Source organism: Pollachius pollachius (assembly GCF_949987615.1).
Source record: "Pollachius pollachius genome assembly, chromosome: 11".
In the NCBI taxonomy this organism is placed as follows: domain Eukaryota; kingdom Metazoa; phylum Chordata; class Actinopteri; order Gadiformes; family Gadidae; genus Pollachius; species Pollachius pollachius.
The window spans coordinates 10,401,683-10,425,955 of NC_136944.1; the positions used below are offsets into that span (position 1 = coordinate 10,401,683).

The 24,273-nt window shown below is 44.1% G+C and overlaps 3 protein-coding genes across 4 annotated transcripts in view; 1 reads left to right on the plus strand and 2 right to left on the minus strand.

The window, feature by feature from the left end:
- grid2ipa (glutamate receptor, ionotropic, delta 2 (Grid2) interacting protein, a) overlaps positions 1-2,695 on the minus strand; it is a gene marked incomplete at both ends in the record, with an annotated part of 30,110 nt that extends 27,415 nt beyond the window's left edge. Inside the window, 2 exons of the mRNA XM_079747098.1 lie at positions 1-14; positions 2,611-2,695. The exon at positions 1-14 is cut by the window's left edge and continues 240 nt beyond it. Of these exons, the coding sequence (XP_079603224.1) occupies positions 1-14; positions 2,611-2,695 (99 nt within the window). The remainder of the gene's footprint in view (positions 15-2,610) is intronic.
- A 5,280-nt stretch (positions 2,696-7,975) lies between these two features.
- e4f1 (E4F transcription factor 1) lies at positions 7,976-17,146 on the minus strand. Of its 2 annotated transcripts, none has more exons than XM_079745727.1 (14): positions 17,026-17,146; positions 16,646-16,788; positions 16,471-16,558; positions 16,109-16,293; positions 15,330-15,450; positions 13,741-13,893; positions 13,402-13,487; positions 12,800-13,120; positions 12,512-12,626; positions 11,290-11,507; positions 10,821-11,019; positions 10,364-10,560; positions 9,784-9,846; positions 7,976-9,505 (listed from the first exon to the last, which is right to left on the minus strand). In XM_079745727.1, the coding sequence occupies exons 1-14, from the start codon at positions 17,117-17,119 to the stop codon at positions 9,104-9,106; spliced, it is 2,385 nt and encodes a 794-aa protein (XP_079601853.1). In that variant the 5' UTR covers positions 17,120-17,146; the 3' UTR covers positions 7,976-9,103. The 2 variants fall into 2 exon arrangements, with proteins under 2 accessions (XP_079601853.1, XP_079601852.1); XM_079745726.1 differs by having other exon boundaries at positions 12,806-13,120; positions 17,026-17,143.
- A 519-nt stretch (positions 17,147-17,665) lies between these two features.
- On the plus strand, positions 17,666-23,122 carry narfl (nuclear prelamin A recognition factor-like). The gene is made up of 11 exons (XM_079745840.1): positions 17,666-17,790; positions 18,364-18,459; positions 18,571-18,714; positions 18,849-18,981; positions 19,478-19,612; positions 19,921-20,039; positions 20,877-21,006; positions 21,100-21,172; positions 21,540-21,677; positions 22,125-22,282; positions 22,608-23,122. Exons 1-11 carry the CDS (start codon positions 17,725-17,727, stop codon positions 22,847-22,849), a joined length of 1,434 nt encoding a protein of 477 aa, XP_079601966.1. The 5' UTR covers positions 17,666-17,724; the 3' UTR covers positions 22,850-23,122.
- The last annotated feature ends 1,151 nt before the right edge of the window (positions 23,123-24,273 follow it).

Below are 24,273 nucleotides of genomic sequence, written 5' to 3' on the forward strand. Positions count from 1 at the left end.
GGGCAGGCCCAGGTCTGGAGGCATTCAGACACACACACACACACACACACACACACACACACACACACACACACACACACACACACACACACACACACACACACACACACACATGTCAAGCCAATTGAATTGTATTTGTATAGTTAACCCTTTATTCATGTTAAAGTTAGCCTTTAACTTATTAGTGTATAGGAGATAGTGATGCAAAGCTAATTGGTTACTAACAACTATTTCTTATGGATGATTTCAATGTTAACAGAATAGTATCACCATTATTTGTTGTGTTAGCCGATAGTGGCCAGCACCTAAAAGTTTTAGATACGGAAACGTTTTGCTGCTTTTGTTGTCTTCATCATGGCCAATGAAAAGCAAAATGCCTTTTTTTCCCCAACTTCTCCCAATGGATATACTAAAGTTAGTCTAAGAACTCTACTATACTCGTTACTATACTCGGCGTATATACGTTATTTGTACACTTAAGAGGCAGGCAGTTTGTATTTAAAGTTGCAGGATCAGTTTGGCTGCTTCATTCAGCCACTGAAATGAAGGCCAGGCCATTTATATTTTAAAGTAGGACACCTCAAGGACACTGGCAAAAGTAAACTTCTGGCAAAAAGTAAAATATCTCACCTTGAAAATAAGAAAACAGTGACAATGCAAGACAGGTGTTACCGGTTGACGGACAGCCATGACAGCGGATGGTGAGGGGGTGGGGATGGGAGAGGAAGCGGGTGTGGTGGGTTGGAGTGAAGAGTTAACGTTAGCGGCCCAATAGCTGATCTGCTGGCCCTCCCCTGGTCCTCACTGGCCTCATTCTTCTGCTGCAGGAGGGATGCGCGGCGCCCTACTAGCAGAGCACTCCAGTTAATCTCTGCTTCTTCACATCCATCACGTCCACTGAGTCCAAGAGCCGCAGCCTTATAGAGGCCACCTGTCTGCGTCCCACCGACTCACGTGCCTCTTGGATTGTGGTGCAAACAAAACGAGTCATCCCCGTTGGTCTGAACACACACTGAGAAGTTCCTTGAGGACATCACTCTGTCCGATTATTGGTTATCCTGAGGATAACCAATAAGCCCAAAGCCCCCTTGCGTAGTTATACCTAGCAGTCATAGAAATAAGTTGGGTGTGGGTTTATTTCAGATCCAGATGTTCAACAATGCTATAGCTGGGGGGGGGGGGGGGGGGGGGTAGATACCAGAAGGTGCAATGAGCGGAGTTTCCTGTTTTGGGATGTGTTCTTCTAAAGATAAACTAATTTAATAGTGCGAGATGTTGGTATGAGAAGAACAAATGTCAGTCACAAACCTATTTCTACAGTGGCCAGTCGACTATACAGGTTTGAATTAAAGCCTTTAAAGACACTTTTTTCTGAGGACGTTGGTGTGAGGACAGGACGTCTTAGCTGGTCTTCCATCCTTCTATGGCAAGGTTTAGTTTACCAGAGTCTAATTTGTGAGACTAGTCATTTGGAAAAAATGTAATTAAATCAAAACTCACTCTACAGGCTACCTGGATGGGAATGGGATGTAGAAAAAAAAACTTTTGAAAAGTTTTCGAAAGGTTCTAGAATGTTTACCAACCGAACTCAAAAATTTGGCCACTAGGTTAATAAGGATTATTCTTTACAAGGCCACTACCGCATGTGGAATTATATTGAAATAGTATGAGTATGATTGGTATACAAAGAATAAAATGTACAGTAAACTATTGGTTTGTGCTGCTCTGTACTGACAAATGTGTAATTAACAAGAACAGATTCTAAGAAGACATGCTGATTAGATACCAATGGAAACGAATATGGGGTAGGTGAAGGTGAAGGAATGTAAGGCAGATCAAATTCAAGCTTTGGTTTGAAGCGGAAGGCCATGAATGCCAATAAGTTAGTTTATAATCCCGTTTTTATCATTTAATTTCTATGTTGCTCCACTCTTGATTTAACAGGTCCCTTTTCAAGCTTTTATTTCAACAAAAACTAAAAATGTCAGCTAAAATATTTAGCTCTACCCTTCATGCACTGTCCGCTGGATGTACAGTAGTTCAAAAGGTCACCTGAATTGGGACACACACACACATACCTTACAAAACCTCTAGTCTACCAGTTACCGTCACTGCTCTTCTATGTCACTTTGTTTTGAGACGTTGGAAACGTAAGGAAATGTTGAACAAGTCAAACCCTCTCAGAGCTGCATGTCTTTAGACTCACTCGATAGTGAAAACATAATAAGTGAATAACGCCGTTGCTCCCATCGAAAAGGGCGGCAGATTAATAGCAGGTTGCGGACTAGGAAGCAGCAGTATATTTCCTCTTGACCCCAGGACTCAAACCAATCCCGGAGACAAAACAAAATGATAAATCGAATACTCAAGGGACTTGTTTTTCTACACAACGCCAGCGACCCAGATAAACCCATCCCCCACTGCCTTGTCTCGAGTCAAATTCCCCAACAAAGAAGTGTGATGGCATGACAAGAGAGAGATTCTTAAAAAAGGAGGAAGAGGAAAAAGACTAAGAGGAAGATAGAGAGGTAGGTAAGGAAAAAGTAGAAGAAGAATAGGAGCAAGAAGATAAATGACATGAACAAGAACCAGAACAAGTAAGAGACTTACAGAAGTCCTTGGAGGCGCACCGGGGGCCAGACTTGACGCTCTGGCGCAGAGAGAAGCGGCCCTTCCTGCTCAGAAAGCGCCTCATCCTGGCCCGGCTAGCGGCGGGGCAGGTGCCGGCCAGCCTCTCTAGTCACCCCCCGGCCTGGGGGTCTTTGCAGCCTGAGGGTGCCTACTGACACCCTGTAGCTGCAGCTTGCCCACCGCTCTAACCCTCCCCCGACCCAAAAATAGTGGAACCCACCCCACCCTACCCTTCCCTGCCCTGCCTATCCTCTACCCCAGGCGACACTGGAGAACGGAGGGGTAGAATGTCAAGATCTGGCCTTCCTTGTAGGTCACATCTGTAGGCTGATGAAAGTTACTTCCTAGTGTCCCGCCAGACGGCAATCAGAGCAGCGGTAGCCTGGAGAAGCAGGCAGAAGGAGCAGGCTGGAGGCCCGGAGTGAGGGCGGCAGAGCGTCCGTGAGCCGGGCTCCCCATCCTGGGTAGGACTGGTCCGGCCCCAGCCTCAGCACTGTCGCTGAGCGCTAAACAGGAAAACTGGGACACACACTCACTCGCTCCTGATATGATCCTTTTGCCAGAAAAGGTACTGCGAAGCCCCATTTTTCTATAAATACCTCCCATCGCACTCTCTGCCTGCCTGCCACCTCTCTCTATCTCTCTCTTTCTCCCTCTCCCTCTCTCTCTCTCTCTCTCTCTCTCTCTCTCTCTCTCTCTCTCATTCTCTCTCTCTCTCTCTCTGCCTCCCCCCTCTGGTCTGGTACCTCTCCCAGGGCCTGGGAGTGACCCAGAAACGCGTGGTGTGGCGTCCAGGGACTCCTCTTCTGATTAAAGTGTCTGTATGTGAACTCCAGTACCGGAGCAGCAGATAGTAGGTGAGAAATAGCCCGCGGATGAGCTCAAGGTTACATTAAGGTCTGTTTCATGGGGACAGTAGCGCTGGCGAAGGAGCTGCGTGTGAGAATTCCTTGATAATGTAATCAACATAAATGTGCTGGTGATGTGTTTGTGAAATTCATGATTCCTGAATTCCTGATTAGGTATCTATACATTGGATGACCACTCCCTCTCTATCTATCGTTGACCTGTCCTACTGGGCTGACCAATGGACAGAGAGCAGCAGGATCATCGAATGACATCAGGCTCCGGTTGGATGATTCTCTGGTCCTCTCTTCTATTGGTTTTAGGTTACCTTCAGTCAGAGCTGCTGGTAGTTTGACTTCACTTCAACATGCATACACCATATACTCCACACACCCACATATTCCTTCACTACTGATAAGCCACATTCATTCATATACATTATTGGTTGTGTTTTGGTTATTTCAAGGAAGTTATAAATATCTTGGATATTTATAAAAAAAAATGAACATCGTTTGAAAAGTTGTTTCTGTGTGAACTATTTTTTTTAGCACATTTTTGCATTTATGGCAGTACATTACCTATGTCTATTTCTAATTATGAGCCTGCTTGGCAGCCAATATAGGATTTCATTTGGCACTCATCCGTTACATTGACAGATGGGTAGATGGCAAGGAAGAGTTTAGAAATCTGCTGTACAGTATATGGTAAGTTGAAAATATATATAAATATATATAAACCAGTCTTAATGATTTGGCCTAATGATGCAAAACTATCAAAACTCCTCCATCAGATGCCAGAAAATGCCAAGTTGGAAATCTTTCTTATTCTTATAAATGTATACAAACATAACATACATACAAATAGATTGTAAAACTTTGAATAGCTCACCGCTTTTGAATATCATTTTTTTTTCTTACAACTTAAAATCATTCAACCCGAATCAATATAATGTGTTCTGTTCAATGTAATTATTTAGGTAGATCACTCTTACCTTGATCGAAACATAGAATACATATTTAGAATTATTGTGTTTGGTATGTTTGCACTTAAATAAACCCTTGCATATTGTGTGTGTGTGTTGGTGAGTATTTAGTTTCCACCTGAAGTGTGTAGGCGTCAGTAGGGTCCCTGGGTTTGCGGTGGTCATCAGGACAGACGCCTTGTTCTCTGGGCACTTGACTCTTGGTCACCCCTCCTTAAAGCCACGCCACATGCCAAAGCAGAAGAATGGGGCAGTATGAGTGTTTGTGTGTGTGTGTGTGTGTGTGTGTGTGTGTGTGTGTGTGTGTGTGTGTGTGTGTGTGTGTGTGTGTGTGTGTGTGTGTGTGTGTGTGTGTGTGTAAGCGCGCGCGCTAGGGGGTCAAAATGAATATCACACAGGCGGTGGCCTTTCATTTAGCAAACTACAAAAGGCTTAGCTAAAAAAGTGAAACACTTATATATAATAATAAAATAATAATAAAAAGAAAAAACTAATGTAATAGCTCTGTATATGTAGCTAGCTGGCCAGATACATAGGAGACAGATGGACAGACACAGATAGAAAAAGAAAGACAACCACAGAGATACATACACAGAGGTTGCACTACGTCAAATGGCGATGGTCGTCTTCAACTAGGTCAGGGCTGACTGACATGAGAGAATACATGGTTATGTCAGAGGTTCAGAGGTCAGGTCAGTGTGTCTTTAGTGGCTGAACTCTGTCACCCCAACAACAGCTGAGTTCTGTAACCACTGTATCTCGAAGGTTAGCTTGTTTTTTTTATGTCTGGTATTTATGAGGAACACTTGAGCACATAATGGCACCTGCCCGTTTTTATTTGCACATTTGTATCTAGTGGGGCTATAATACACCACTTTTATAAAAGGAGCATTAAAGTGTTAAAACTTCATTCCAGGGCTTGTTTTCTACATCATTAAGTTATTCCTGATAAAACTTACAAGGGCTGTCACAAAAGAAAAGAAAAATAAGAAAATAAACACACAATATTAACCAACTTTGAAACTCATGTGGGGACCTTACAATAATTCCTTTGAAAAACAATGATTATTATCATCATTACATAAAGTAAAAGGTACAGAAAACAAACTCTTTACATGCATTCACAGTTTAAAAGCTACAATTCCACATTACAGTTTCTGGAGATTTGCTTTGTTCTAAACCCAAGCCCTCTTGTCAGGACCCTCACTGGGGGTAGAGTTCTGCCTGGAGCTAGAGGGGGACTCCATTGAGGCCAGCTGGCCCTGTTTCCTAGTGTCGGCCGGGGTTAAGTTCTCCAGCCTCGTTGCTAGGCTGCCGTCCAGGGAAGCCAACTCCGGAGGTTTCTGCTGGTTGTGGAGGACAAAGTGCAGGGGCATGGCTTTTGGATTCGTCGAGAACCCGGTCTTTTCGTTGCCACTGTGTTGCCACGGCAAGCCCTTCTCGTCGGTCCGCTTGCCAGCCTTACAGTCTGCCCCCCCCTTCAGCATGGCGACATTAGGCACACTGTCTGCGGAGAAGCTAGCCGTGGCTTGGATGTCGCTCTCAAACTCGTTGGCCATCCTCTTGTTCAAGAGGAGGTTGATGTCTCCTGCGCCACTCACGCTGGAGGACACGCTGCTCTGCTCCCCTTTGCCCGCCTCCTCCGACACGGACGTCTCCCTCCTCCGCCCCCCCAGAGCCCTGCGTGCTCCGGCCACCAGGTCCACCAGGCTCAGCGCCACCGACAGACAGGCCAGGGCCAGCATGAGGTGGAGCATCAGCGTCTTCTCCGTGGGCCGGGAGACGTAGCACTGCACGCCCGACGTGCACGGGGCCTCGTAGCACAGGAAGCTCCCTGGGATGGAGAACCCGAAAAAGAGGACGTGACCCGCCACGAAGGCCGCCTCCATCAGGATGTGCGCGGTCACGACCAGCAGGTAGGCACAGCGGAAGCTCGGCACGGGCCGCACGCACCGGGGGGGGTCCTGCCCAGGAAGAAGTTGATGATGATGGAGGAGGAGGAATTGGGAAGTCTCTGGCGTGGAGCAAGGGCTTCCCTGACTCCCTTGGCGGTTTATCGCCACGTAGCCCGCTCCAGAGTTGGGATGCCACAGGAGCCTGTGTGCGACGTGTGTGGCGAACACGAGGTGCGGCAGAGACAGGAGGACGATGTGGACCAGCCAGAGGCGAAACAGGGAAACGGGGGCCAACAGGTTGAAGCAAACGTTGGAGCAGCCCGGCTGGATGGTGTTGCAGACGAAGCGCTCCTGCTCATCACTGAAGAGGGTGAAGCCGGCCAGCAGCACCACAATAAGACGTAGGCCTACCATTAGTAGCCACCAGGTTTTACCTGGGGTGGCGGGTCGGTGGGAGGAAGAGCATGAGGGAAGGCAACTGTTAAAGGGGTCCATTTTCGGATTTTCCTTTACCTAAGTGTGATATATACTGTTTGTATTCATGTTTAGGGGGCTGCAGGCTTTCATTGTGAGGTCTACACAGTCTGAATACTTTTTAGAAGTAATTTGGCACATCTAAAAGAAGAGATTAGATAAGGAATATATCCCCATATTTTATAAAGACTCGTGAAGAACGGTCGCAGAGTTTCAAAACGTTTCGGAGGCACTTACCCACAAAGGAGATATTGTGGCTTACGGCAACAAGGACTGCATCCAGCATGCCCATGTTTGTCACCGATCAACAACCCAGACTCCAAAGGAAACAAAAGCGAAGCCTCAAAACGATCAAGACCAAGTTATTCTCATGAAAGAAATCCAATTCAAGAGTATCCAGTGAGCTATGCTACTTCAGTCGACACTGAGGACACTTGCAATCCTACGGTGTCAATGCTCTGGGCTCACACTACATACATACACAACGCCTGCTCCCGCTTAACAATGACACCTCTCAAGCTGTCTCCAAGTACATTTCACTCATGCCAACGAGAGGCATGATCTGGTGAGGTGTGCTATTCTTACCGGCCGACCAATGTCAAAGCATTGCTAGAGCAGCTCGACACCGTTAAAATTTCACTGCAAAGCAAAGGCGAATGGAACGTAGGCAGGGGAAGGGTTTTTAGTTTGGATAAGGAATTGACAATTCAGAGAAGGTTTTCAATTAACCCTCATTTTTATCATGGGTTGATTTTTTATCATGGGTTGATGAGGCCATTTTATAGCATTTGCCACAGTGGTCTAAAGACAAACAATGTTAAACTTCAGGTGTGTGCCTATATTTCACATCATAGTTGTAGTGTTTCCAATGAATAAGAAATGTTAATTTCAAACCTTGGAAGTGACAGAATTGTGGCTTATGACAACAAGGACTGCATCTAGCATGCCCATGTTTATAACCGATCAACAACCCAGACTCCAAAGGAAACAAAAGCGATCTTCAGGAGAAGATCAATTATCATTTAACTCGTACAAATATCACTTCCAACATGTCTCTAATCTAGAAAATTTGCAAGGTGCATGAAGCTCTATAAACACATTATTGGATAATGCATAACAAATTTGAATTTCATCTTATCAAAAGCAGTTTATTTTGATATCCAGTAGGTTTGGGTTTGTTTGTTACAGTACACTTGCTATGCAAGACAAATCGCACATACTAATCTCTTGCCTCACCACAAATACTGTTTAGCTTTGATACCACTCTCTTTGACGTGAAGCAGTTCAGAAGGTCATCCGGTCAAATCATCACGTGACCTTTCAGTTAGCTCCAAGCAAGTTTGCGATGCATTTTGTGTGTACAAAGACCCTACTAAAACGTACACATTGTCATGCAGATCTTGCTTGGTGAGGGGATGACATTTCAGATGCTTTAACTAGACCAGGGGCAACAGGTGATACAAACTCAATTAATTCCCTCTTCGGAAAACTAGGCAAGCTAGCTAACAGTAGGTCTCCATTATGCTATTTGGATTTGCTCTTGAAAAACATATTCCCGAAATTGGACTGATGCATGTGAAAATTACTCTGAGGTCTACACTAGTTAATTTAAACTGCATCGAAACTCACCAAGAAGGAAAAACTAATTATGTCAATCGCCAAGCGATCTGTTAACAAAAAAACAACAAAAAAAAGTAATATTAGCCGTTCCTGTGCCGTGCTAATCTTGCAACACAACAATCTCAATACTTTATGGTTTAAAAGCAAAACCCAGACCTATCCTTAAGATTGGCACCGCAATTTAGGCACCGTATACATGTGGTGTATGTGTATTGCTTATAAAGACATGAGACTGGGCTACAACACAAACTAGCCTTTGTGCGTAGTAAAAACTGTCAACTACGTCAAGGCCTTGTTTCCTCTCATTCTCCCAGAAACAAATCTCTAATGTATGCATAATATCAACATCTCATTAACACTAGCACACACACAAAAATCCTGTTGATTGGAATAAACTAAATGTCTAGGCACATTACACTCATGTGTAATGTGTCGCAAGCTTTCGTTGCAGCATAATCATTAAATAAAATACACAACTCCCGTTTTCCAATCTCAAAACTCAAGTCTTTGCCATGAAAGTTCAAGCTTAAAAATACTTTGGCCTCATTTGACAGCATCGGAGGAGCACAGACGGATCCCCGCCACCTACGTCTCCAGACTTCAACACTTGAGGTGACCGACCATAACATAACCCTCTTCCCAGTCGTCTCTGGCCTCACACCACCACCGTCTGTATCTCCACCTCCTCCGTGGCCGAGAGGACAAAGTCCCCCCCATGCTGATGTTGCACCATCACCTCCACGCACTCCTGGGTGGCGACGGCTTCGTCGTCCGCGGCAGCGGTCACCATGGTGACGGTGCCGCCCGCCGTCTCCACCGTGGTGCCGCTGGTGGCCAGCAGTGTGCCGTCGCTGATGGCGCTGGCCAGCGTCATGGCCACCTGCTTGGTCAGGCTCTCGGGCGTGGCGATGGTGATGGTGTCGCCGCAGTCCGAGATGGACGCGCCCTCCTCGTCGAGCTCTGTGTTGCGCACGATGATCTGGCGGCCGGCCACGCCCCCGGCGCCGCGCGACTGGTTGACGATCTCCTGCACCACCCGCATGATGTGGTTGCCCATCTGGACGGAGGAGGAGGAGGAGGGTTTGACGCTAGTTAAATAACGTTTCAAATAAAGATAGTGGTTTCAACTAACTTACTCACCAAAACAATGTGTTTTTTTCATGGAGAGATATGTTAAAAGTCTGTGTAAACATTTATACTGTGAGTAACAGACAGTTTATTGGCTGTTATAATGCTGGCGATAGAGCAACATCCAGAGCTAGCCATGGTTCTGGTAGGCATGGTGATGCCCCGATTACTGTGCGCGTGTGCATGTGTACATGTGTGCGTGCTGACCTGATTCTCAGTGGCTTGGATGAGCGTGACCTCCTCTCCCTGCACCGCCTCTCCTGCTGGAGTCTGGAGGGAGCCAGGGGAGAGAGAAATGAGACTGCCAGCGTTTACAAACAACCTCTCCGAGTGTCTCATTACAAAATGGACTCGTGTCCGACCAGAGGGGTTGACCAACGGCGGATTTCACCGAGGATCACTTTCTAAAATGGCCCGTATTTTGGAAAAGTAGGAGGAAAAAAAACAAACTACCATTATGCTAAAGTGCCGATGTTTATACTTGTGTAAAATTGGGCTAAAATAAACTGATACACTTGTGTTAGGGTTTATGTAAACCGGGCAAATAAAACAGCAGTAGTTAAGGCCTGGCTTAACGACTTAACTGAAATAGCCTTCATGTACTCATGTTTCACAATTACAATTAGGGCAGACGCTTTAATCCAAAGCGACTTACATCGGTTAATACACACATTGACACAGCGATGGCAGAGTCTACCTCCTGAGCTAAGCCAACTCCTTTCCCCTACCATATCGGGGGGGTGATATACTGTTCTACCCCACCCGTCTGACCCCTCCACCTTCTCACCCCTATGATGTACTCCTGGGTGTCGGCCACCACGGAGGAGAACTCCACCAACACGGTGTGGGGGTCCTCTGAGATGATGGCGGCCGTGGCCAGGCTGTCGGCAGTCTCCTGCTGCTCCTCCTCCTCCTCCTCCCCCTCGTCCCCGCCGCCGCTGTCGTCGTGCGCCTCCTTAGACTCGTCCTCCTTCTGGCACCCACCTGGTGCACCAGGAGCGGAGGCGTCAGGTGGATCCGTCGAGCGGACGGGGGGAAAACATCAAAAGGCGAACATAGTGATCCATGGATTCATTTATTAATCTCATTTGCTTCCATTACTCTCGCTCTGCTCAAGACATAACGCATAGGAAACGGAAAACCCGATTTGCACATTGAATTGACCATGGCCCGACAGGTGGATTGCAGTGGGTTTAAGTGCATGCGCATTTAAACCACGAGGGCCGAGTGAAGCGTGTCCTGACCTTTGGCGCGCAGGTGGCGGTTGAGGGTGCCATGCTCGGCAAAGCCTCGCCCACACTTGGTGCACTTGTAGGGCTTCTCGCCGGTGTGGTGGCGGATGTGGCGCACCAGGGAGCCCTTCTCCCGGAAGCCGCGCAGGCAAAACTGGCAAACGAAGGGCTTGTCCTCTGCGTGGGTGCGCAGGTGGACCTGCACGGCGTTCTGAGCAAGGACACACGGGACGGAGTGAGCAGGACTATTTTTTGTGGGCAGGTCTACTGTTTAGGGTGTTCTGGTAGCTCCCCCGGTGAAAAGGTACTGGGTTCGAACCCCAATGTCTTCATGGAGGCATTCTTGAGCCAACTGCCTAAACCTCTACCCGCTCATTAAGCACGCTTCCAAAATCGACTTAGTTGGATCATAACCATAAATAGCTATCTGACCAAGCTGATGAACGAAAATGCAGTTCATCAAACTTGCCCACGCGCTCACCTTAGTCTTGTATCCCTTGTTGCATTTTGTGCAGTGGTAGGGCCGCTCATCCGAATGGGCGCGCATGTGCTCGCGCACGTGCCCAATGGTCTTGTAGAGCTTGCCACACTCGCCGCACTTGTACCGCCTCTCGCTCACGTGCACGTCCATGTGCTTCTTCAGAAGGTAACCCGTCAGGAACTCCTTCTGGCACAGCGTGCACCTGAAGGGCTTGTAGCCTGGGGCGGCGGGAGGAAGAGGTTGGATATTAACATGAAGTGCAGATCTGAAATGGTCCGTTTTGAAAACATAGAGGAAGACTTGTGCATGCATCGAATGGCCAGCATAAGAAATATGCTTAATCTAAATAAAAAGACTACAAAATACTTTATAGAATGAAAATGTACTATGCGAGTACAAACCTAGCAATTATAGAGCACATTTCTTTAGTTATCCTATTTGGCGGTCCTAAGTGAATAACTTTTTAAAGCTTCAAACTACAAGAACAAATGAAAGATTCTACATACTAAAATGTGTGACCCTCAATTGGTTAAAAATACAAAATATGCTCAGGGGTTTTCAAAATATTGAAAAAGATTAGGAAGACGGAGTCACAGGTACACCGTTTGCTTCTATGCTAATGACTAGTGATTGACCGATATATATCGGGTCGATGTTTGCGCTTTTATAAAAAAAAAAGTATATCTTTATATCGGCTCAAGAAAATCGGCAGCCCGTATCGGCCATCGGCTGATGATAAAAAGCGGTATCAGCCCTAAAAGAATCCATATCGGTTTATCTCTACTAATGACTGCATTTATGGTCTGTGATTCTGAGCATAGGGGCCTTAATTAGATGAAATCTGGTAATCAGTATAATGAGCAGATGATGTGTTGGCCAAATGAACATGTGTGAGAGCAGTGGGTCAACCCGGACAGGGTAGGAACTACAACCTATCGGCTATTTCACCCAGATGTTTAATTCAACCTATATTGTTGAGCTGCAAGATTGGGACAACAATTTGAATTGTGATTATTTTGCAGAATATTGTTGTTATTCATTGCAATTAACCGATTAAATTCTTATTCAGGGGGACCTATATTTCTAATAAACATATATATTTTTTACTTTTCACGATAATCTAATTGGAGAAGCATATTTCGTGATTTCGATCACTATGAATTTATTGTGGAGCTCTCCTATACAGTTATACAGTGCAACCAGCGGGGGGGCATCTGTTTACCAGAGTGGCCCTTGATGTGAAAGCGCAGGTAGTTGAGGCCCTTGAAGGAACGGTTGCAGTGTGGACATTTGTGCAATTTCGCCAATTTTTGAAACTCTTCTCCTTCCGACATATCCTGAAAAAAAAATAAGCAGGTAATGATTTGGGGATAAAAGTTAAACCTCAATAGCAAGACAGACAACCATGGAGGACGGATGCAGTCCTACACTAACACGTTTTCCATCCAGCCATGATACATCTTGTAGACCATAACAAGTATAACAAGTAATAATAACATCACACACTCACTTCTACCTCCTCCATCTCCAACTCCATCTCCACACACTCCTCAGTGACATGGATCTGCTCCGAATCGGGGTCTTCAAAGAGCACTTTTTCGATTGTCTCGGGTGACTGTTGGTGTTCCTCCTCCTCGACCTCCTCCTCTCTGACCTCCTCCTGCCCCACCTCCTCCACCACCGCCGCCGCCAGCGTTGTTGTCGTTTCTGCTGGCATGGTGGTCTCCGTCTCAAGGCCGATGCCAGAGTTGATGATGGCCTGGCAGATGAGGCTGTCCCCCACTGCCCCAGTAGCTACCAGCGTCTCAGCAGGTACCTGCTCCACTACCACCTGGCCACAGGGTGAACAGTCATTCTGTTCCATTACTTACATTTAGCTAAGGGTTTTGCACACACTTTAACCCTTCTACTTTACAAAACAGTTTGAATGAAACTGTACTGTACACAGTTTCAAACCAGAGGCCGTGTATGTGTGTGCGAAATATTTTTTTAAATTGTTGGGAAATGCATGCCGGAACTCAAGGATGTGGACATTGGAGTTGAACTCCTTAGTCCTATATTGTTAAAACTCTTCTGGAAAAAGTACATGCTGGTTGTGTGCACAGGGCCTACTTGTTGTTCCTCCACTGTGAAGTGCACTTGTTGTATGACCTCCGGGTCACCCAGAGGGGGGCGCGGCTCCATCACCACCATAGTTTCTACCTCACAACAGAAGATTCATTCATTACAAAAATACTATCAGCTTTATATTTAGTTTCCACTGCTATGACTTGTGTTTGACATCAAGTCTTATTACTATTTTGTTTCTACTATATGGCTAAAGACTATAACGGAAAAACGATTTAGCCGGTTTGTCTCAAGGTGGATTTTAGTGTATAAAGCCTGCAGCCGCATATCAAAACTAAATACCGTGGCACCACAGACAAAAACCCAAATTTAAGCAATTGCAACCTTTCTGAATGCCGTCCTTTCCGACCAGGATCTCACTGAACTGGTGGAAGCGGATCTTCTCTGTGCAGGGTGTGATGGACTTCAGATGTCTGGTGAGGGCGCCAGACTCTCGGAAGGACAAGCCGCAGAGAACACACCGGTACGGACGCTCGTCTAGAGATGGAGTACAGAGCACACGGAAGGAAATAGAATGACCTATTTAACCAGAATAACAGATCAAAACAGGGGGTCGTTGGGGCCATTATTAAGGCTGAAATCTTCTTATCTTTTTGGTGTGACTGCTTCCAATTACAAAGTTTAACCCCAGTACATACTGCCTTTAATGATGGTCCCAAAGGATGTATGCATAGTGCCACACCTAAGGATTACTAGAGCTTTGCTCCTTGCTACGAATCATTAGGCATCAGTCCGTTTGTGTGTGTGAACTTCAAAATAAATGATAGCTCTTTCACAGATGCACTGTATGCCAGAAATTCCCCCGATTATACCCAGAGGGGCTTCGCAAATGTCTGATTCCGCCCCTCTAGAATTTACCCGGAGTTAACCCAACTAGGTCCCTAGTATAAATTCTCTAGTGTTGATGACGTTTCTATCATGCGACTGGGGCAAAACAGGGAGCACAGAGTGTAGCTGCTTAATACTTTTCTCTTCTGATGATGTCAAGTTCCTCCACGACCGGTTTTGGCAGAGAAAGAAACAGCATGAGTGCTGTTTGGTGGTACTTTGGTACTTCCAAAGTACATTGAGATTCTGCCTGAACCTACCTCTACTAAAACCTGTATTGTTGCTCTACATTATTGGCATCATAATATATTGACCCAGGTACTCATCAGATGCTGTGCGTGAGGTGGCATTCAATCTAAAATAGGACATTTATTTCAGGTGGAAATTTTATCTTCCCTTATGCTGTGTTCTAGCTTTATTCACTTTAAACAAGTATTATCCAGATTGAATATCTCAATAACACAACAATCTTTCTTTCACTACCAAGATTGCATAGTAAAACTTTGCAGTTGCGGAGAAACTCCATTTACTCTCGGTATGTTGTTTTCAGAAAAAAACTCAGTGATTGGGTTAATAAAAATCGAAAATTGTATGCCTTAAATGAGGTGTAAAGTTTTCCCTATTGTATTGAGAATGGTATTGAATATTTTTCGAGGTATTGTATCGAAGTTAGAAAATCCAGTATTTTCAACACTATATTGTGATACGTTTAAATAAATGCAGTATTGATATCACCGCAAAAAGAGTCACCATTACAGATTTGGAAGCCTCAGCCGAGATCTTCAATGTGTCAAAACACTGCGACTTCCGCTGCCTATTTTTTGCATTGCGCCCTGCCTTCCTACACATTCTACCCAGGCACCACCCCTTGCCAGTAGTATCTCCAATATGTGTGAACAGGTCTGATGCGTATTATCTCCAGTTGCATGTATGAAAGGGCAGCTCCGGATAATCTCCGGACCTGATTCTCAGGAGATGATCCGGAGTTCATGTGGGAAAGGCCTATGACATATATATTTCTATATTGTCAGATATTTTCACTGAAATTCACTGGATTCAAATGAAGAACATGTCACTTCCTTCACCTGTATGGCGGCGATAGTGGCGAATCAGCGAGCCTTTGGTGCGGAATGCAGAGCCACATAGCTCACAGGCAAAGTTCTTCTGCTCACTGTGGGTGTTCAAATGGGTCCTTAGGATGTTGGTCTGGTGAGGTCAAAGTCAAAGAAGAAACGTTACGGAAGGAGCAAAACACTGACCATTTTGTTGGTTTCATTAGGGATGCTGGCAATATTTGGCAGAAGAGATCCAATGAAAGAAGCGTTTCACTTTCTTTCGCCTCGTATTTGTTTTTGACTCATCGTGTTGCTGAAGGCAGGACACGTAAAATTTCAAAGTTGGCAAGCAAAAACAGAAGCAGTAGTAAACTGTAAAAAATAAATAAATAAAGTATATGTTTCAAAAATCCAGACAGTGTGGACTGGCCCCGCTAGGAAAAACACTTATTAAATTAAATCCCCTTATTAAATTAAAGCCTGATTCACTCAAGCAAATTTGTTTTCTTCTGTAAAATATCTCATACAAAACAAAAAAGTTGCCGGTACTCTGCCCATAGCAATTTTTAGTTGGAGGCCCCTGCTCTGTGCTCGAATTGCAGAAGTTCAGCTATTACATAGTAGGGCTGCAAGATCTGACATTAGTAAATCACAAATTAACCGGAAAACATAGCAGAAAAGCCCAGGCGGGGCGGTTGTCCCTCAGATGTCCAACTACATGGTTGGAGAGGAATGCCAACAGCAGCATTGGTGATCATACTCGGGTTATTTGGCCTACAGTAAAAAGATGAACGTGTATAACCACTTACAGTCTTAAATGTTTTGTCACACATGTAACAGACGTAGCGTCCCGCCTCATTCACTTCGTATGCTTGCTTGGAGTTGTCCGAGGTGTCGGAGAGCTGTGGCTTACTGCTGTGGACGACCCTTTCACAGGCCTTCGCCGAAGCAGTCCTCCGCCGCTGTCCTCGGCCCAGCAGCACATCTGGCTCACCTGCAAGAAACATTCGACCAATTAGACAAAGTGGCTATTTTAATACACACCTAAAGGTTTTGGGATCCATCAACCCAGTGTAACTGCAGGCATCGTTGAGCTAGACATCAAACACATACCCATTTAGTGTCTGCTACGTAGGTGAAAACTTTTCAAATAATGGCAATGCAGACTCACCGGAGGTTTCAGTTTTCTCGGGTTCATCTGAGGATGCCTCTTCAACCAATTTCGTCACTTCGGTGTGGGTTTCAGAGGGTGCCGAAACCTGGTACAAATAGTTTCGGGCGTGTAGATAAGAAACCTGGGAATATAGCAGGAATCTGTTTGTTTGGATTTTTGTCTCCCATCTTACCTCTTGGGTAGCTTCTCTGGATACCACGACCTGCTCCTGTAGTTCAAGCGGCCGTTTGCAGTTCTGTAGCAGCTTGTGTTGAATGAAAGCATCAAGGGTAGAATACTCCGCCTGACACCGACCGCATTTGTGCACATCCTCATCTGAAACAATTAATGTGGTTGTTAATGTAACTTTTAACATTTGCATAGCAAAACAGGAGCATCCAAATGCTCCTTAATCGATGACAGAACCACTATTATAACACCCAAAACATGAAAGAAGCAAAGTAACAATGCTAGCTAATTGTGGCTAGCTGCTAGCTACACATGACAGTGGAAGTAGGCCCCAAAAACAGCAACATTATTATGGATTCTACTTTTGTTTAAAAGTAATTAAACCTTCGTCTCCGAGAGTAGTTTGGACAGCAACTGCGTTGCCGTGATCCGTTTGCTCGCTCTCTCTCTCTGCCGTATGATTACTTTCTACATTCATGTCGTTTGGTTTCTCCGTCTCTGTCGCAACGCTACCGATGGAAAAACATGGCGGATTTACGACTTCGTAGTCATAACAACAACTGGGCGTGCAAGACTGGTGCAAGAGGATCCTACAGTTATACGTACATTTGGTGATATTCTCCCAGTTCTTGTATCATAATTGTTGCATTAATCATTTGTTTTATATCTTTTATCACAGTATGCATCTGCTTTTGGTATATCAAATGTATTATTTATCAACCGGTTTTGTTTAATGTACTGCCTATTCAATGGTAGGCTATAGCATACTTTAATGAATGGCAAGACATAGCTGGTCGAGTCCCAATAAATATTGACTCATTCACTTAGGCACACATTAGCAGTCAACGTCTTAATGAAGCTAAAGATATTAAAATCTCATTCAGTAATGCATAAAAAACCCAGCAAGCATTGTGAATACCTAAACATCCTTAACAAGAATATATCGGTTAAACAAAAATGTTTATTGAACAACAGAGACCCATCCGTGTTACGCTTCTGCGTTAGTGTGGATTACATCCATTCAAACACTGGCATAAAAATCACGACACTAAACCAAACAACCGTCACTTTACGGCAGTAGACATGGCTTCTCACTTCAGTGGTGTTTTGAAGCTGACCGATCTTGATGATTTCATAACGCCATCCCAGGTATTGACATTTACTATATGACTCCTGATTATATTTAAATGTTCTTGTAGACGTTTCCTGCTATTGCCATGATATTTTAGTCACCGTAACGTTGGCAGGAGGCTGTCTACACTCTAAAGTCTAGACACTACTGCGCCATGTGTTTGTTTGACATACATCATGCAGTCCAATATAATGAGAAATATAACGTTAACTTAAATATAACGTTAACTTGAGGGTGTAGTATCTTTAAAATTGTGCTGGTATTGTGATATATTGTGTTCATCTTCCCACATGTAGTCAATGACAATTAGTTTGTAGTACAACCATTTGTTTGCAGGATTGCAGTCTTCTTACTCAGCCATTACTCAGCACTTACGTTATGATGTTGGTTACAGCCAATGCGACATGTTTTTTAAGTTGGTTTTCTCCAACCATCTGATACATCATGATGAGGATATGTCTGTTTTCAAACGTTTATTTTCCTGCTGGTATTTTCTTAATTATAAATGTTTTTTTAATAACAACCGGATACTATTACCGTATTTTGAGCAAGACATGGCAATATTGGAAGTATTTTGTTTTTTTTAACAGGAATGTGTCAAACCTGTCAAACTAGAAAAGAAGCAAGGGAAATCTGTTGCCAAAATACAAATCGAAGACGATGGGAGCTACTTCCAAATCAACCAGGTAGGTTGTAGCTCTCAAGCCACGTAGGGCCATTCAAACCATTTGACACTGACAACAGTAGCAAACTCTTAACATTAACATATTCAAATCAAACCTTCTCGGTGTCCCTAGGATGGCGGGAAGCAGAAGCTGGAGAAAGCCAAGATCACATTAAACGACTGTCTGGCATGTAGTGGCTGTATCACCTCTGCTGAAAGTGTCCTAATCGCCCAGCAGAGTCAGGAGGAGATCTTCAAGGTGCTCCGCAATAACAAGGTACATGCTAGACAATCAGATAATTGACATTTAAGGTAAGCTAGTAGATCTCTATTTTAAACGATTGAGTTTGAGGATGTACAATCCATATGGCAGATATGCACACATGCTTGCCTTTTCTTTGCCCTCCACAGCTGGCCAGTGCCACAGACCAGGTGGTGGTGGTGGTGTCAGTTTCGCCCCAGTCCAGAGCCTCGCTGGCCGCACGCTTTGGGATGAGTAGCAGCGAGACAGGCCGGAGGCTCACGTCCTTCCTCAAAGGCCTCGGTCAGTTGAACCGCAGAGTACCTCCTTAGTATAACCTTGCTGCCAAAAATTAAATTAAATTCACAATACTAATCTAAGCCGGGGGCTTTGCAAATGTCAAAAATAGGAAGACAACACATGATATACATATAATGTCATACTAACATATAGTACACATTTGACACAATCAATACATCAGGTTCAGATCTCTATTTAGTGGACATGTGTGATTTCACCATAGGGTCGTTTTTAAAATGGCTTTTTATGGCTTATCTAAATTTATAGATATCTATCTATCTATCTATCTATCTATCTATCTATTTCTCTATCAACATCAACTAAATTCAGCTAAATCTGGTACAGTCAATGACCATTGTCCCTTTTTTAATACATAAATAAATGAAAAGCGTTTACACAAAGTTACAAGGTGTATAGGTTGTAGAGGTCTGTGCGGTCAGGATGTAGCCTGGCATTCTAGTAATAACATGGTACTAACGATGCTGGGATTACGGTACAGGGGTCCATCACGTCTTCGACACAGGCTTCAGCCGGACCTTCAGTTTGCTGGAGAGCCAGGAGGAGTTCCTGGAACGCTTCCAGAGGAGTGAGCAGGACAAGACAGCTCTGCCCATGTTGACATCTGCCTGCCCAGGTATTGTAACATTCAGATGACCCAGCCATGACCCAGACACACCTGCTATAGTGAGCATGTAGTGCTCACTATAACACTGTTGTCGCACAACGAGAAAGATATAATCAAGGACTTTGTTTGCTATTAATGTTGTGATGTAAATCTTTGTAAATCCTGCCTTTTTGAGTAAGTGTGAAGTTCAGTACTACTTCTGAACCTGTACATTTATTAAAGCTGAAATAAAAACAAAACAACATCAGGCTCTATCTGTAAAATAACCAACACCCATGATGCAGTTACAAGTGTCTTTGTGTGTTTATATTTATAAGGTTGGATCTGCTATGCAGAGAAGACCCATGGGGAGTTCATCCTTCCGTATATCAGCACCACACGCTCTCCTCAGCAGATGATGGGATCCCTGGTGAAGGACTACTTTGCTGAAGCACAGGTGAGGGAAGAGTTACAGATAACCTAAGTCACCTCATTAAAATATCCTGTCGCCTCTCTGTATTTGTGGTTGTCTGTTTATAAGCTTGTGGATGAATGGCAAATATAGTGTTCATTTCAGTTGTTGGTTGGTTGATAATTGGTTTCTCGTGGTTTACTTTGCCATATTAGCCTGAAAATCCAGACCCACATCTAGAAAGCTGTAGGGTCTGGCAACGAGTAATAAAATTGGCCCAAATCGAGGGGTGGCACCAAGCATGCATTTGAAAATATCACTGCACGCAATTGGATAACACTACGACCCATCAGAAGAATACAAGGGGGGACTTATCCAGGGCCCCATATGCTCAGTTACCAGCGGAGCTAACCGATAGATTAGACTCTTACCATATCCGGTCGGTAAAACAGCAAAAACATCCTTCTTGCAAAGGAAAGCTTATTTTAAAGGAAAAGCCAAGTCTAACTCTTTCATTGTAGCAGTCATAGCCGTTTTAAACAACTGGTGTTCATCCGTAGCCATCTTGCAATGTTTATGGACTGATTCCGTAGCAGTGCTGTGGTCATCTGTTTAGCTTGCTTCTGGCCCGCCTATATCAGATACACCTATGTGATTGGTTAATGTTCGGATCCCGGGGAATCAGGGAATTAGTATATTGCTCATTTGACTCGCTGAGCAAATTCAAATTGTGCTCTCGTGAGAACTCTGGATTTCCAGGGTATTGCCCTATTGAAATGCTCCCAAATTGGCAAAACCACACCTGTACCATTCATTTCACGCAGTCATAAACTGTGATTAACTGAACACTATGATGATGATAGTGTTTTGTCTTATGGTCAGGGCTTGAGTCCTCGGCAGATTTTTCACGTAGCAGTGATGCCCTGCTACGATAAGAAACTAGAGGCCTCCCGGCCAGACTTCTACCTCCAGGAAGCAGAGTCCCGGGAGGTGGACCTGGTCATCACCTCTGGCAAGTTGTGTGTGTGTGTGTGTGCGCATGTGTGTGTGTGTGAATATTTTTCTTATTGACTTTTGATGCATTGTCCACTTGATGTCACTGCAGGAGAAGTTCTGAGCATGTTGGAGCAGGAGAAGGTGATCCTGAATGAGGTCAAGGCTGCGCCGCTAGATGAACTGTAAGTGATTGATCTGGTTGATCAGTGTTGAACCGTTGCTTGCTACGATCCACAAGAGGCACTGGAGCTATAAAAATGTTACGTTATACATGAGTTCTAAAAGATAGATTTCATTTTTCTTCCCCCCCAACTAAACCCCTATTTATGATTGGATTTTAGTTTTTAATTTGTGTGGTACCTAATCAGTATGTATCCTTGCAAAACATATTAAAATATAAATAGACAAATGGTAAATAAAACACAATGAAAGACATTAAACAATAAAACATTACATTTAACAAAGAGGTCTGACTGCATTTATTGAACTAAATGAATACATATGGAAGTGCATTAGATGGTAGGTGATGGTTTGTTTAACTGTGTGCAGATTCAGCAACGTGAGCGGCGGTGAGTTACTGAGCCACGCGGGTGGGGGTTCCGGGGGTTACCTCCACCACGTGTTCACACACACCGCCAAGCAGCTGTTTGGAGAGGAGGTGAAGGAGCTCACCTACAAGACACTGAAGTAGGTCCTCCAGAATGTTCCACAGCAAAAGGCTTAGCTGGTGCAGGGAAGACACATCCATTATTTTCATGACAAATCAACTGGTCAATTGTCACTAGCATGTTTTTATTTTTATCATGATTTTATTATTTATTTTTGTCTCCAAATAATGGTAATCAAATGCTGTCTTCTCCATTTCGACTAGGGATATTACATCAGTAGTATTTCTTTTTGTATTCCTTTCAGATGTTAACAAAGATGAATTTCGTTCTTTCTACAAGTTGGTTTTACATTTTGAAGATGCTTTTATTATTTAGCGACTTAGGGATTTCATGTCCTTAATGAGCAGGTATAGGGGGGTCAGGGCATCTTCATCGATGCCTAAAGCTAGGGTGCAGTGCACATTAAGGGATCAAACCCAGTTCCCTCCAGCGCCCTGCCCCCTCACCATCACCCCTTAACGCATAGGAACAAGGACTTCCAGGAGGTGACCTTGGAGAAGGATGGCGTGGTGTTGCTGCGCTTCGCCAGTACCTATGGCTTCCGTAACATCCAAAACCTGGTGCAGAAACTCAAGAGGGGAAAGTCCCCGTACCACTTTGTGGAGGTGATGGCCTGTCCCTCAGGTAAGGAGAGGAGGGGAATCCAAAGACAATTGGTAGTTTTATACAATATTGAAGCCAATGTTTATGGTAATGGTTCAGATAAATAGGAATGCTGTATTAACAATAATAAAAAAATAAATGTGAAGCCATTCAAAAATATAAACTTACAGCCACAGCCTTTGGTGTATAAATCCAATTCGTTTTTCCTATTCGCATTTATCAAATCATTGTCAATCAAGTCCATTAAAACCTACTCAGATGAATTCCCGTGCTATCCTCCACCACCAAATAGCACATGTTCTCTGTTGTTCTTTACCCTTGCCCCCACCACCACCACCGTGCCAAGGCTGTCTGAACGGAGGGGGCCAGCTTAAGCCCTTGCCGGATCAGACCAGCAAGGAGCTCCTGCAGCAGGTGGAGCGGCTCTACAAGGCCGAGACGGCCTCTCTCCCAGAGGAGGACCTCCGCGTGTCGGAGCTCTACCACTCCTGGCTTCACAACGTAGGGGCTGAGCGGGCCAGGCAGCTGCTGCGCACACAGTACCACGGAGTGGAGAAGATCTCCAACGGACTCGTCATCAAGTGGTGAAAAGGAGGAGGCGGAGAACTGGATGGGATCTTAAATATGGTTTTCAATAAAGGAAACGCACACCAATCACGCATATAGGCCTGAATCGATCTACACGAAAAGTATCAAATGTATCTCTACAACCGTCCAAGGGAAAAGAGGTTATTTATATAATTTTTCACACTTTCTTTGTTGCACATTTTGACGTTTTGGTTGCAGAAAGACTGCTAGTCTATTGTGTGAAGACTACCAATATTTTCAAATAATGAATAAATGTATCACTATTTTATCATTCCTGCATTATGAAGATTGTAATTAAATATATATTTTAAATGATCAAGCCTTGTGACTCAAATGACATGTGATGTGTGTGGCTAAAATAATAATTGTAATAGATATTAACCCTACATGGAATGATCTGATCAAGCCCATCTTATAACATGAGACACCCGGCTCTTCAGTTTCCAATACCTTGTTTTAGTTACTGCACAGGAAGGGCGGTAGTATTAATATCAAAAAGTCAGTTAAATTAAACAACTTAGTTCAATTGAACAAGAACATACAATTACATGCAATACATTTGTCACATGGGTCTTGTTCTGTTGCACTTTGTCTGTCTAACATCTTTGTTAGGAAACCACATCATTCAATGCATTGGGCTTGAGTGAGATGAGACACCTTTGTAGAATTACCTTGTGGCTTCCCCATATGAAGAATGTGTCCATTAGGTAGGTCGCCTTTGCCTTCGGACTTCATCCGACGTGGTATTCACCAAGCCTAAAAACCCAAGTTCCATGTTTCAGGCCACTTGGTTCTTAAGTAAAAGAGTGCTCATCTGTGTAAAATAAGGCCTCTATCCGAGACGGCATTTATACTATATACATTTATACTACTATTAAGAGAGGGGAAGAACAGCCCATAAATGGGCACTTCCTTGATAGTGCATGAACTCTAAAGAAAGTTCTACATTAACTTTTTCAGCTCGAAGGCATACATTTTAACAGGAAACATTTAGTGTGCTGAACAGCTTGACAGGAAAACTTCAATGTGAGTTACTGGAGCCATGCTACTGTAGATATCATTGCACCCAACTGCCGCAGAAGGAAGCGATACGAATAAGTTGATTATATATAATATACAATCATAATTGTGTGCGTGTGGCCATTAAGAGTTGAGATAGTAATCTGATGAGTCAAATAATATTTCTGTAACGTCTTTCTGCACTTGTTTGTGAGACCAAAGAAATATAGGGCTAGGTTTAACTGGGTGTCCAACTGACACAACTAAACTATATAACTGATCTATAACCTCAGACACCACAGACCTTCAAGAGTGGACAAGAGTAAAATGGGTTCATTTAGGAAAAAATCTGATTGGATTGACTGATGGATGAACACATTTCATTGTTGATAAACTTTCTAATTCAGATGTTTTCATGGTCCCAG

Excerpts from the sequence above, each read along its gene's own strand:
- narfl (XM_079745840.1), top strand. The coding sequence starts at position 17,725 with ATGGCTTCTCACTTCAGTGGTGTTTTGAAGCTGACCGATCTTGATGAT. Across the intron at positions 17,791-18,363 it reads ATTTCATAACGCCATCCCAG|GAATGTGTCAAACCTGTCAA; the intron begins GTATTGACATTT and ends TTTTTTTAACAG. Across the intron at positions 20,040-20,876 it reads ACTACTTTGCTGAAGCACAG|GGCTTGAGTCCTCGGCAGAT; the intron begins GTGAGGGAAGAG and ends TCTTATGGTCAG.
- e4f1 (XM_079745727.1), bottom strand. The coding sequence starts at position 17,119 with ATGAATGTAGAAAGTAATCATACGGCAGAGAGAGAGAGCGAGCAAACG. Across the intron at positions 16,789-17,025 it reads AACTACTCTCGGAGACGAAG|ATGAGGATGTGCACAAATGC; the intron begins GTTTAATTACTT and ends TAATTGTTTCAG. Across the intron at positions 11,508-12,511 it reads TCACATCAAGGGCCACTCTG|GCTACAAGCCCTTCAGGTGC; the intron begins GTAAACAGATGC and ends CCGCCGCCCCAG.